The sequence below is a fragment of the Varanus komodoensis genome, unplaced genomic scaffold (genome assembly GCF_004798865.1).
Source record: "Varanus komodoensis strain SLA01 unplaced genomic scaffold, ASM479886v1 scaffold5, whole genome shotgun sequence".
In the NCBI taxonomy this organism is placed as follows: domain Eukaryota; kingdom Metazoa; phylum Chordata; class Lepidosauria; order Squamata; family Varanidae; genus Varanus; species Varanus komodoensis.
Genome location: NW_025336087.1, coordinates 42,525,754 through 42,540,085, shown reverse-complemented (window position 1 = coordinate 42,540,085; position 14,332 = coordinate 42,525,754). Strand labels below are relative to the sequence as shown.

The 14,332-nt window shown below is 40.6% G+C and overlaps 1 protein-coding gene across 5 annotated transcripts in view; it reads left to right on the top strand.

The window, feature by feature from the left end:
- LOC123031414 (aminopeptidase O (putative)) overlaps positions 1–14,332 on the top strand; it is a 197,362-nt gene that overhangs the window by 57,451 nt on the left and 125,579 nt on the right. For 4 of the 5 annotated variants that reach the window (XM_044446362.1, XM_044446364.1, XM_044446359.1 and 1 more), the window contains exons 6-7: positions 2,631–2,820; positions 5,623–5,732. In XM_044446362.1, coding sequence (XP_044302297.1) covers positions 2,631–2,820; positions 5,623–5,732 — 300 coding nt within the window. The remainder of the gene's footprint in view (positions 1–2,630; positions 2,821–5,622; positions 5,733–14,332) is intronic. The other variant, XM_044446363.1, reaches the window with a different exon arrangement.

Below are 14,332 nucleotides of genomic sequence, written 5' to 3'. Positions count from 1 at the left end.
TTTAGTGGAAACCACCGTTTTAAAAACACAGCTCTGCAGGCAGATCCAGACAGATAAACTTGTTTCAAGGAGAGTGTGGGTGTTCATAGGTTTTTGAGGGAGAGGTTTGGTTGTCTAATAGAGGCTCTTTGGGACATGGATTAGTACATCATGGAAATGTCTTAAGGCCATATCTGAACTTCTTCAACATGGCAAGAAGATTTCTACCTCTCTAGAAATGTATAGCATGAGATATGCTATGCCCTTCTAGCCATAGGGCTCTTGACCTGTGTGTTACCAATATAGAGGAAAGTTAGGTGGCAGCTTTGTAAAACACAACCAGGTAAGCAATAGGTTAGTTGACGTATTTCTCCAGTAGTCATGGCCTGAGCAAGACTACTTATATTGTTATCTCATGTAATTCCACTCAGTAAGAGACAGTCAAGTATTCTGTGACATAGTCACTTCCTGTGGCTAAATGACATAATTATAGGGCACATGGCTTCCATGATAATAAACACAGTGCATGTTCTCAGCACTGTGGCTGCCAGATGTCTTCAGGTGTATTGAGGAAACTGGCACTCATTCTGCCTGGCTATTCTGTTTCTGTGTCTTCTTTCTTAGTGGATAGAAGACACTGAAAAATATTTTGGGGTGGGAATCAAATCTACTGAAGTTGAAGATGGCACGCGTGAGCCAATTTCATGCTCACAAAAACCTTATGAGTTATAGTAGTTGGCAGGGGGAGGCAAAAGACAAAGAGATTCTTGTCCTGCTCAGTAAGCTTAATTGCTGTGAAGTTATTTGAATCAAAATCTTCCTGTTCCTAGTCAATCTTATTTTCCAGACTTTGCTTCCAAGGCAATACAATTTCTCAATAAAGGCAATATTAAAGAATCAACAATTAAAAATGAAAACGAAATCCATGTATCAGTATATGTATCAGTAGCAGCAAAGCAGCATCCTTCTATTTTCCTGGAAAACTTGTCAACATAATTTTGACAACCTTCATAGTTCTTGATACTTACATTCTTGTGGTCCCTAAGGGTTACTGCCCTACTCCACCAGATATGGGTTAACTTATGGAATTTGGCATTGATAGTTATTTTAGTGGTGCAAGTATATAATATTAGATCCTGGACTTAATGGCTTTACAGTGGCTCCACCTTTAGATGGCCATGTGCATTACTTCAATTGTGAAACGCATAAGTAACTCCATAGTGCAGTCTTTCCTAAAGTGACAGTGCTATGATCTCAATAGGTTAAGAAATGCAGCTGTTGCAAAATGAGATTGTGAAGGGTGAGCAGGATAACCCCCCCCCCCTCCACTGCCACCTTACCAAGCTCCCAGACAGTCACACTTGGCCTCACCAATGTTTTCTAGATGCAGCCAGGCTCCCAGGCCAGCACAACGGACAAGGATGGAGCAGCTGTGGGGAGTGACACCTCAAGCCAATGATGTCACTTACAGCTTGCCCATCAGCCAAACTGAGCAGCACCAGATGTGGGGCAGTGATAAGGAGAAGCTAGGGGGAAATGGGAAGAATAGAAGGAAGGCAGTAGAGAAAGGAGAGGGGCGGAGGGCAGAGAAAGAATACTCAGAAGAACCAGCAATGGTGGAGGAAAACCAGGATGGAGAGAAAGGCAGGCAAGTAAGGGGGCAGAGGAGGATGGGATGTGGGAGAGACCTGGAGCCAGAATGCATACTGTTGAAGCTACTATTGCCTGAGATGAGGAGTCGAGTTTCAGGCTGTTTAAGGATCCTCTGTACCCTGACTTTGCTTGCTTCCTTTATCATAGCTTGTCTGGTTTTCCTGAAAGAGCAGTATTTGTATATTTTACCTTGGGAAGGAGTATGTGGGTTGAACCTAGAAGAGGCTTCATTTTAGAGTTATATGATGCATCTTTTTCTTGCAGCTGTACCTGCAGCTTTCCTATTCTCATCTCCCTTTTGGTTTTCCTGCAGTGACCAGTTATCTCCACTCCTAGCTCTGCAGCTTTGTTAAATTCATGCTCACAGAACATGCAGACTTATTCCTTCATGTAGTGTCTCACACACATATAAGATCCCACTCATTTACAAATGTGTTTTATCATTCACAGCCATTTCCTTAATACCACTGCCTATTTCAGATTCACTGAGGTCTTGCTTTCTTCCTCTTTTTGTCCTGACAGCTTACATTTTTCAACATTTATAATATTCCCTTTTGAATAGATGCTTTTCTCCTTGTCTTTTTGTTTTTCTTTGTTGCTTTGATCATTTAGTCAGAAATACCTCTACTCCATATTCACACCTACCCTTCTTTTATTATCTTGGCTTAAGCATAAATGCTTTCATTGAAATAAATCAGCCTTGTAATTTGAAAAATATAAAACTTTGGTTTAAGTTACTTATTACAGGTAATAGCCGTTTGATGGTTGAATATGAAACAAATGCTTGGCAGAATATTTAGTTTGAATCCTTGCCAGAAAACAATAAAGTGCAACCTAATTCCTAAAAATGTCTGAGCTATAAACTAACTGTCATGACATAGCATGCATAGAGTAATAACAGGCTGACAAGGCTAATAAAGTCTACATATTGCTATAGCCAGGCAGTGCATGCCAGAACAGGTCTATAATGTATTTTGTCCTTCATTCATGTTATGCAGCCCACACATCATCTTCCTGTCACAGAGCGCGTTATTAGGAGGAAGCCACCTCTGTGGAGCACGCCTGTGCCATGAAATTGCTCACGCCTGGTTTGGCTTGGCCATTGGTGCACGTGACTGGACTGAAGAATGGCTCAGTGAAGGATTCGCCACTCACCTAGAAGATGCGTTTTGGTCAGCAGCTCAGCAGGTACTGCCAGAACAATCTCTTTCATAATGGCAAAATAAGGACATGTTTTTGTCAATGCACTGTACAATAAGAGGAAATGCCATAGTAACACACAAGAAGACACAAGACACAAGAACTGTTATGCTGGTTCAGACTTTTGCTAGTCCCACATTCTGTCACTGGACAAGTAGCTGGATCTGCATGTCACCTTAAGCCTGGCATGGGCAGAAGGTAGATCCGAGTCTACTGGTTTTCTGACTCTTAATTTTTTAACAATAGTTGCAACGACTAATTTTAACAGTGGTTGACTTCCCCCTTTGCCCTAAGTTATACAGCTGAAATGAAGGAAGCTTGAGGTAGGCAAGAATGGATTTGTGTGTGGAAGAATCATTAGCACAAGTTAGTTCTGGTACACAAAATGAATCCTTGGACATGGATTTTGTTAAAATTCTATGTCTCTTGTACCTGGTTTTGTTGGGTGGATCTTGGGGTACTAATAAAAGAAAAATGCAGAGTAGTTGCTGCAAGCAAAGTCTCTCCAGCTTTGCTTGTGGCAACAAATCAGAATATGAATGAGAGTGTGTTGGTACATGCAGCCTATTTATTCCTACTTCAAGAAGGGAAAAGAGGTGTGTGTGATATCCAGACCCAGGATTAGGGTTTATTTTGCCTGAACAAGACAAGTTCATAAATAATCTTTAAACCAGAGTTTGTTGGTTGATCAATCCTGGCTTGTTTAGCTACAGTAAATGAGAATATTGGGTTCAGATATCACACAAAGCTCTCTCTTTCCTGGTTTATCTGCTTCTTTGAAAAGAATTTTTAAATTTCTACTCCTCCCCCAAGAGCCCAGTGAGTTATGAGACAGTATAAAAATGTACTAAAGTGTAATAAATAAGGTCAAAGAAGGTCAAAATAGAAATGAACAGGCAGTGTATTTCATCTGCATATTTCACATTACCATTCTGGTTTATCAAGTCATAATTCATGACCTAAAATAACATGAGAACATAGTGATTGCTTGGCAGATACCCCAAGGGATCTCACTAATAGGGCAAGTTTGTTTGTCCCCAGATACTAGTAAAAAGAGAGATACTGGGCTGGTTCATGTTTAAGCCACAGTTTTTACATTTATTTAAACCATGATGGGTTGTGCTGCTAGCAGCTGGTCATTTTGAACATTCAATTCCTGATGGGAGGTTGTCATGTTTGTTGTGTTATCTGCTCTTTGTTGGCAGGGGTTTATTTGTGAGTTTTTTGAGTCCATGGGTTACTTGAGGGTTATTTGAACCTGAAACAACTCCTTCCACCCAGGTTTCGATGAGACAACAAGCTGTGGTGAGGGCTTGAGTAGGCAGCTTGATGCCCATGGACACTGCAGCTCCTTATAGCTTAAACAACCTGTGGTGGACTGTGGTAATTGTGTGAACCAGGTCAAAGCCTCTGACAGTGAGGCTTCTGTATTTATCATGCCATTGGCTATGAAGTTGCACTTGATAAATTTTCATGTATGGAAAAATACCTAAAATAATTTGCAACACTATCAGATGTATTTGTTCTTCCTTTTTATTTATTACTGTTTGTTGTTATGCTCTCATTTAATGTGTCTGCACATCCCTGCAGGTAAAGCATAAATAAAGGCATGAAAGCCTTTATCACAGGTAGAAAATTAGTTGTTTGTGTATATGCTAACAAATTGGCCTATAATTCATTCTTATATGTATCACTATATATGCTCTTGTTGGTTATGAAATAGACATATTATCCAGATGACAGAAAGGTTTAGAGCAAAACTCCGACAGCTTATGGCTTTCAAAGCTGGGATGAAAAATAAAGATTATTATATTGACATGATATTCCAGGGATCTCTTCTGAAATATTAGTTAGGTTATGTTCAGTTAAAGAAAATAGAAAAACATGTAACTAGCCCGATTCCAGCGGAAAGACTGTATTGAGCCTGATGCATCTAGCTCACCTTCTATGCATCTAGATCCCAGCTTTTCTCATCCTGGTTTGTTCCAGATCTGTCTTGTTGGGACTATAGCTCCCATAAGTTCTAGCCAGTATGGATTCCAGTCCTAGCACATCTGGAAAGCCTTAAGTTGCAGAAAGGACTGTCCAGCTGCACTCCCAGATGGAGGCATAGGGGGATGCTCCAGAGTTCCCCATGATCAAGAAGTAATATCCAATGAGGTATAATAGGCCGTCGCTAGAAGCAAATATTCTGCCAATGCATGCTTGGAAGTGCTTTGTATTTGTGCACAAACCATGGCTGCTTCCAGACAGAATGGTTCTAGTGGTAGTGATCAGAAGGCATTCAGCTGTTCCACATTTTTCCTATAAGAAACTGAAGCTGAAAGATAGCATTGCCCAAACAATGTAAAATCCTATGAAGTGGTGTGATAAAGGCAGGTGCCTTTCTTTTATTCTTGTCTAGGTCTTTGTATTGACTTTTAATGCTCTTTTAAATTATTTTTTAATTCTTGTTAATGTTTTTATCTACTGTATTTAATTTTTATACTTCATTGGAAAGCATGCAGAGTGCTTTGGCTACTGGTGGTAAAGAAATGAAATAACAACAATAATTTCATCTGAAAGTCATTCATGTCATTTGTTTCTTCTTATCAATAACTGAATATGTATTTTTAATAATATTTATTAATGGTAGTAGTAACAGAATGCTGAATCCCAGAATGGAAAATGGTGCCAACCTTTGCTCTCTTTGTCTGGTCTTGCCCAAAGAGCAACAGCTGGCAGGAGTTTCCATTAGAAAGTTCTTAGGAAGAGAAAACAGCTGGCAATGAACTGCATGTTTCTACCCAGCAGCTGCCAGTTGAAGAAGCAAAAGAGCAACGAGAACTGAAAGCCTTGCTGCGCTGGCATCGCCTTAGAGATGAGCTGCAGAACTCTGAAGAAGATCTGCAGGTGTTAAGGTAGAGTCCATATTACTTGTCTGTTGCATGTTCTTTCCATGGATCATTTTCCTTCTTCAAAATAAATATTTCCAAATGTTCTGATTTAAATTGCTGTTTCTTTCAAAGGCGTTCCTAAAGAAATGTACTAAATCAGTTCAAATGTGTTGAGGTATGGGGTACTGTAGACAGAATGAGGAGAAATAACTAACCTATGCATGTTTAGACAGAAAAATATACCACAGCATTCCCTGGCCAACCATGGTAGCTGGAAATGCTGAGAGCTGTGGGACATGTTTCTGTCAAGCTATGCACAGGATTGTATCCTAATTTGCTGTGCTGTTTCTAATAAATATCACATCATGTTTTTCCACATGGTGACTCTCTGAAATAAGCCACTCATATTCCCACTTTACATAAATAAATTGTAACAGAATGAGAAGAGACTTGCCTGAAGTCAATGATATGAGGTCCATGATTTAATGTCCCATTAAATCTAGTGGGAACATATGTAGAATTGGGGTGCTTGAAACTTAGGGTGATTCCAGATGAGAAACTCTTTTCCATATTGCTTGACTTGTATTTCTAGTTGCACAATCATTTCCTGTCCTGCACAGTAACTCCTCTGTAGAGCCTTTGCCTTCTTTCCAGTATTTTGCCTTCTCTCTCTCTCTCTCGCTCTCTCGCTCTCTCGCTCTCTCGCTCTCTCTCTCTCGCCTTCTAAATCTTTTCTTTACCGAAAATGTAGAAGAAAGCATTTTGTGTTTCTCTAAAGCTACTTTTCTCTGCATGGCTCTCAACAGCCTCTAATTGATTGCTTCCTGAACATTCCTTCTCTCTTGCAATACATGCTGTCCTACCAACCTCCTACTGCAATTAGCTACTTAATTAAGGGATTCTACTGTGCCATTTTCCCTATTTTCTTTGTAAAAAAAAATCAAGTCATCGCATAACTTTGATCAACTGATATAAAAGTATTGAGGGAAAAATTTTAAATAAGGCTGATTTATGTTTGAGGAAGGGGCTTTGGGATGTTCTGCTGAGATAGTAGTTGCAGAAACAACTAACAAGAAGGATCAACTTAACGAATTTTCTTTCTGCATTGTGAACTGATCAGGTAGAATTATTAAACTGATTCAATTTATCTGTAAAGATTTGGATGTGAAATTGAGTAGAAAAAAATGATACCTTCCTAGAGGAAATGGGTGGGACTTAAAGCCCATCTTATAACCTGTTTACTTGGAACTAAGCTTAGCTACAGTTCTCTGATTCTGTGATAGAGGCACCTTTAAAAAAGAAAATACATGTATTTGTGCATTTTTACTAGAACACACAACTGACAGCAGTTGCCGCATTCCCTGCAGTGCTCCTGTTTAGCCCCCGGAATGGACCTGCAACAGGAACCGAGGGCTTTGCAAATATTTGCTCCTTGGATGCTTTGCTGCAGGCATTGGAGGTAGAGAGGGAAATCTTGAACTGGCATGTACAGCTGAAATGGATGGGGCTTACAACCCAGCAAAAAAGATGTTTACTCAGAAGTAGGGCTTACTCAGAAGTAGGGCTTTTTTCAATGTTGGAAGAAGGGTGTTTGTGGCAACTATGAGGGGTCAAGAAAGGGGCAGACAGTACCCATTCAGCTTCAGTGTGGATGGAACATACTAAAAAAGCACTAGACCCCCTGAAATGTGGATGGTTAGTTAAATTTTTGCTTATTTACAGCAGAAAAGTGATGATTTTGTATTGCTAAGAATTTTTGTCTGCAAGTATCACTGAGATACAAAACAGTGTTAAATATTGATCCCAATAAAGGTAGGGATTTATTCTATCGTGGAACTCTTCTGATTGGATTATTGTGAACTAATCCAGTTTAACTCCAGGCTCTGACTACAGATATAGAGCTAACTGTTTACTGCATGGTATGAAGCTTGCCACATCACATTTACCCCATACCACCCCACAGAAAATTGGCTGAGAATACTTAAGCATGAGGCACTGATTTAAACCACATTTCAGCAGAAAATTCCCTAGTTGGTTTTAATCATGACTTTCATTTTTATGTTTAAAGTTGCTTTCCTAAATGTGACTTTCATTGGTTGGTTCTAAGCATGTGAAACCATATTGATTTGATCATTTTACAATTAAATGCAGACTTCGTACTAGATAGTGTACCATTGTCTGGCTGTGTTTACAGTTTAAGTATAAACTCCAAATGTATGAAGTTGTATAGCAGAATGGTTAGTTCCTTGTTTGCTTTGCTTGTTTTATGTTCCATAAAATGTTTCCAACCCTCCAATTCAGTGCATTGTTATGCATGGCATTCAGCTAAGACTGACATGGACTGCTAGCTATTGTTATGCTGTGCATAGAATTTCAGCCTGAATCTTTGATCCAGGAAAATCTACACAGAGAGTTGGGCTTTTACATATTTCTGAACAGGATATCCCTGATATGCTTGCATTGTATATAACTTGTTAAAGTAACCACTTTGAAAGATCAGCTTGCAATACAGTCCAAGAGAAACTCCTGTTTGTCATAATCCTGGCCTTAAGTAATGACTTGAAAAGGGAGGAGGTGCCACAGAGCTCAGAGGTCCATCAGTCATGGAGATCACCACCTAAAGGAGCTGCATATCAGCCCTGAAACCAAAAGGACCCCTTGGTGGATATAAACCCAGGACCCAGTAGTCAAGACATCATGTGCACTCCATTAACTTTTATTTGGTATATTTTTATCCTGCCCTTCTTTAAAAATGGATGCAGGACTTCTGACCTGGGAGTAAAATCTGGCTTTCCAGTGGGTCCCATCCAGCCCTCCAGAGTTGTCTTCACTTGGCCTCAGTCCCTATCTCAGAGCCGCTAATTGACTGCTTTCCAGCTTTGTTGCAGTTTTCCCTTATTACAAAAGGCTAGAAATGCCTCTCCTAAAACTATATGAGCTTAAAGTGCCAACATGTTTCTATTTTTAGTCCTGTTCTTTTTGCCTGTAGTCCTGTCCACCACTGGAATGCTACCCCCAAGAGATTCTCTAAAATGGGATTCATCCTTCAGGCTGAAAAAGGTTCTTCACCCCTGCTCTAAAGATTTGTAAGCAGTGTAAAATTTGTCCTCCCTCTCTGCTTTTATTATTTTAAAGAACCCTTGTTAGGTAGCTTAGGCTGAGACAGTTGACTGGCCCAAGGTCATCAAGTGAGTTCTGTGGCTGGATTGGGATTTGGAAGATTTCCATTTTGGATTAACATACCTCTGGCAAAATGAGTGTACCTGATATATAGTTGTGGCTTGGCCCAGTGTCCATCATGTGAGCCTTTCCTCTTCATCAAGCCTGCACATAACTATGGTCTTTTTAAAGCTTCGTTCATTAATGTTTATTCATGTTATTGTGTTTGCAAGGTCAGACAAGTCAGACATTTTCAAGTGTGTAGCTTGACAATAGGTGCAGATAGGAATGACAGCCTTATCGCTAGCTACCATGCAGCTGCAGGGAACACAGCTGCTGATTGCCAGGGTGGTTGGGTTGTTGCTGTTTTTGTTTCAATAGAATATTTTGTGATAGAGAACATGGGTTGTTGTGATAGGAGGCTTATCTAGACATTGGCTTTTCTAATTTAATTCCTAAGGGTTGGTCCTGTGCTGCATTAATTCTGCAACTGGTAGTTTAAAGAATGGTGATGCTAGGTATACATATTAAATATAATATGTGTGTATATTTAAGATGCTCTCTATCCTTCTGTCTGCAGGCTCTCTGAGTTGCTAACAATAGTTAAAGTAGAATAGAATAACACTAAAAATTGCAGAGCAGTATATGATAAGATAGAGTAAATCACTGTCGCAGCAGATTAGAATAATAAACCTAAAGAGCAGATCTAAAAGACCTGGTCAGATAAAGATATTAATCTGGTGCCAAAATGACATAAGGGTTGGCACCAGGCAAGCTTCCCTAAGGAGAACATTCCAATGATTGGATATCACCACTAAAAAGGCACTTTTAGCTTACCATCTGCTTCACTTGTGAAAGCAGGAGACCTGAACAAGGATCTCAGTGGAAAGTTCATGTAGGTGAAAATAGTTCTTGAGATTAGAGTTTAGAGTGTTAATAGAATTTGCAAGGTTAATACCAGCACTCTGAATTATCTCTGATAATAAACCAGGATTCAATGCTTTAAGCTTGTGAAGGTACATTTCATTCACCTACCTGTAATAGTGTATATACTATGTTTTGCACTGACTAATTTTTCAGTGGTAGCCCTATGGACGTCACATTGCAGTAACGCACATGGGAAATTAGCAGTGCATGGATCACTCAGGCAAAGCTGTTTCCCTGTCCCCACCAGCTGAGGGTCACAGTTGACATTTCAGTCTCGGCTGATTCCTGCCAGATATGTTTCTTTGACATCCAAAGTAAAGACTGGGTCTAGTAACTTTGCTGAACTGTGATCCTGGCCCTTAATGGCAAGGACAGTCCTTTCCAGATCAGATCAATCACCTACCAACCATACTGCCATTCTGACTGGACTGTTTCAATTTACTGGAAAAGTGTTTTAGCTTACCAACAGTGGTTCAGATCTCCTACAGCTTCACTTGAACTTGATAAAAACTAGAGCACACTGCTGACAAAACTTTCCCAACAAACCATAATATGAGCTACCATGAAGCAGAGAAATCGCAATCCAGCACCATCTTTTGGAAATTGCCAGTCAGGTGGAAATGAAACCATTGAAGAACAATTCTCCCACTGTCCACTTTGTACAAATGAACTGGAAGGGTACAGGGATCAATGGCAGTCACCTTGATTGCCAGTTCTCAGTAGAAAGGTTAGAAATTCAGTCAGTCAGTCAGTCAGTCAGTCAGTCAGTCAAATTAATAAATCACATATTGAAAGTCATGCAACCATGTAAAAAAGTAAAGGATAGTATTCCCTCTGTACATCTGCTGGCATTGACATTTATCAAATAATCAACTGAGAAGCCATTTTGGCTCCAGACCTAGTCCAGAAACTAGACTGACATGAATCTAGACAACCACTGTCATTCAAAAGTATCTGGGGTTGCATGGCTGCATCCCATTCAAGCACCGTGCCTATAATGGTATGTTTGTGACTGGCCAGTACTTGGAAATATAATCAGAGTTCAGAGGGAATTTTGCCAAGAGTAACCCTACAACTGCCTCCTTCAAAGCAGTTTGTATCATAAAGAGGTATTTAGAACTTCCTGTACACAGCTGGTCAACACACTTCTGCTTGGCATGGTGAACCCAAAGGGACAAGTGCGAGCAGGTGGACATCCTGGCTCATTCCTCCATTCCTTCCCAAGTCCTCTTTCCTCAGTAACTGAAATTCATACAGTAACACATTATTTTGTGATGTTCTGGACACGATAACTGGCACTGCAACCAAGATGGTATTCCAGTTGCTACACAGACGGACAATCTTATCGTAGCAAGCAAGTCACAGAGAGCTTCAAGAGCTCTTTCATTTGTTTGCTGACCAAGTTGGAGACAATCATGTGTTCCAGGAAAGCTCTGCAGGATGACATCACAAAGGTGAAATAGTGGCATTGCCTCTTCACTTGCACAGCTTAGTTTCTATGTTAGCCTTTATCTTCAGTAGATCAGTAATTAATCAACAGACTTTACTGTGGCTTCTTCAGGTTAAAATATAGAAGGTAAATGACAGAAGGTGGTGGGAAGCATCCCCTTTTTCCAGTTTGGCTAATTTGGTCAACCAGTTGAGCTCCTGTGCACATAGCAATTTTTAATAACCTGCTCGGTAATATGTGGAACCTTGTCTGATAGACAAAGCATAAACAATTTCTTCCCAGGTGTTCTAGCAAACTAAGGAGAACATGAATTTTTCAAAATCTCAAATCACTAAATAAAAGTCACAATATAGAAGTACACATGTAACCATTTTGGAGACTTGTATTTTACATGCAGAAACAGACTTTTCAAAAATAGGTTCTCATATAATAGCTTCAATATTACATTAAACGTTGCAAGAATACATGCACTTCATCTGTGTGTTTTCTTAAGGAAAATTAGTTAAGATGACAAAGTACTGCAAGCAGTAGAATTTCATGAGCTATGGAACAAAAGGTTCTGTTAGGTGGAAAATACAGATTTTGCCTTTTTGTTTAATAATTGAGTTGATACACTAAATGTTTGCTAAAAAGATTCAGATGGAAAACTGATTAAACTACATTTATTTACTGGCGAGTGAATTTAGTAATATAAGTATGCCAAACTAGATCTTGATAAGGGGAGAAACAATAAATCTGGGCCTATGCTCCAGTTTTCAAGCACATTGCTACATATCCAAAACAGCTAGGTATCTGCAAAATATGGCTTTAAAAAAACCCTGTGATCTCCCCTGTGTCCCCTGCCTGATCTCCCAGAGCAGAATATGCAGTCAGCCTGTATGGGGACACTGTATCATAACTGAGCCAGCAACTTTGCTTGAGAATACCCTGAGACAGAAGTATGCAACCTTGGACTGTGGGCACATTGGACAATTTAAAAAACTGACCAGGGCACCATCAAAAAAGGGCACACTGCAAGTGAAAGCATTAGTTTGCAGCCAGCCTGAACTTTACATGAATCTAAATCTGACGTCAAAATATCCTTTACATTTTAGCACTGGAAGACTCATCCCTTCCTTTAAAAGCAGAACTACATCTTTTATCATAGCCTTTCCCTTTCTTTAGGTCACCCTAGTTGCCTCTGAGGGGTCGTCAAGTCAGATATCTTTCTTGCATCTACTGGATTGTTGCACAGGAAGCAGCACTGTTTGTTCTCCGTCTGTAAAACTTTGTTTTTATTGAGACTCTGACCTATTTCAGATGACATGACAACCCACCCTTGTTATTGCATGTGGACTGTGATGTAATATAAACAGGAGGTGCTTCACCAAGATTGGCTGGTTTAAAAAAAAAAACCAAACAAGCCGTTTTGCCATGCCCTCAGGCTGTTCTATGGTTGTTATCACCCATGATGGCTTGTCTTGTCATCTGAACCTGGAAAACATGACCCATCGTTCGTGAACCCCAACAACTGGAGTGCCACTTGGTGAAAGCAGAAGAAATGCTGCTGTTGACAAGTGGCTGCTAGGTAAGTGCTACTGAGTGCAGCCACCAAAGAGCCCCAGGAAAGCTTGGTGCTGCTCTCAAAAGTTTCCCCCTGCTTTCAGCAGTGCAAAGTGGCTATTCCTGCTTGTGGCTCAAAAGCAGGTTTCTGAAGCTGCTGGCAAGGATGGCAAGGATCTGTTCCTCCTTGAAAAAGAGGCACCGACCCCCTTGGCGAGGAAGAGTGGACTTCCTTTGCTGGCAGCTCAAGTGATCGAAATGTGAGCTGCTGGCAAGCAGGATTGTGAAGCAGGAGCACAAGTTGCTCTGTGGTGCTACCCCTTTTAAGGCAGTGATGCAGAATGAAATGGACACTCCACCTCCATCTCTTGCCCAAAGGATCTACTCTGAAGCAGGAGAAGGTGAGGATGCTCAATCTGCTTACTGGTGTTGCTTCAGAATGGACCAATGCTGCAGGGCGGCTCACCAGCTCTTGCCTCTTACCAGCAGGTCTAACTCCGGGACAGCAGGTGGGTGATGCCTGATCTTCTGAGTAGTGCCAATCAAGGGGAGAGCAATGTGGCTCAGTGGATCATGGCCTCCTGCCCAGGAGGTCTACCTTTGGGCAAGAAGTGGCAAGCAGTGGTCCACTTGGTGGTGTTAGCCTATTCTGGAACAGCAGCACCAAAGAGATCCTTCTAGAGCAGGAGGTGGAGGATGCCTGATCAGCTCCTCCATTCTCACTGTTTATGTTGTAGTGACCAACTCCCCCCCCCCCCCGTCTTGTACTGCAAAGAGGCAGGGAGAACTTCCAGCCTCAGCAGGTCACAGTGCAGCACCTGCAGCAAGGGACAATTTGTAGCCCCTTCTACAGTGTTGAAGCCAAAGCTGGAAGTTTCTTCCATTGTGCTTCTGGGCAGGAGCTTTGTTTGTAAAATAGGGTTTCTGTGACAGATGTCATGAGCTAAAATCAGCTCATGATCTGTGGCTGTCAGAGAAAGGAGATTTGTTCTTTCTTTTCTAGGATACTGCCTAGAAAAATGAGGGGGGAAGAGAAGTGAAGTAGCCATTGGACTCTCCAAGGGTATTTCACAAAACAGCCAACCCACAATGCCTTGTTGGCAGGGTGAGTTGTCACGTCATGTGAACTCCACTTCCATATTTACCTGGTGATCCGGCTTTGTTAACATATTTATGGAACTTGAAGGTATTGCCCAACAATTACAGGTGTGTGGTCCTCTTTCAGTGTTTTATTCTGTGAGAGTAAGTTTATTCTATGAGAGTAAGTTTGCTGTTCATTTACTGACTGAACCAAAGCCTTTAATTTTATATTCAAAGTACATATTAATTGTTGAAATTTGAAAATGAGATTGGATATCTGGAAGGAATATTGTATTTTGGGAAAGAACTGACTGTTGTTTTGTCTTTCCATTTTTGAAATGTAAAATCTTAACATGCTACTGAATTAAATTCTGATGCAAAATGTATGTTTTTAAATATACCCAAACAGCTCTTTACTGTCGTCTTTGTTGAAGAAAGGCTGCCCTTGGACAAGAGGAAAATAGGC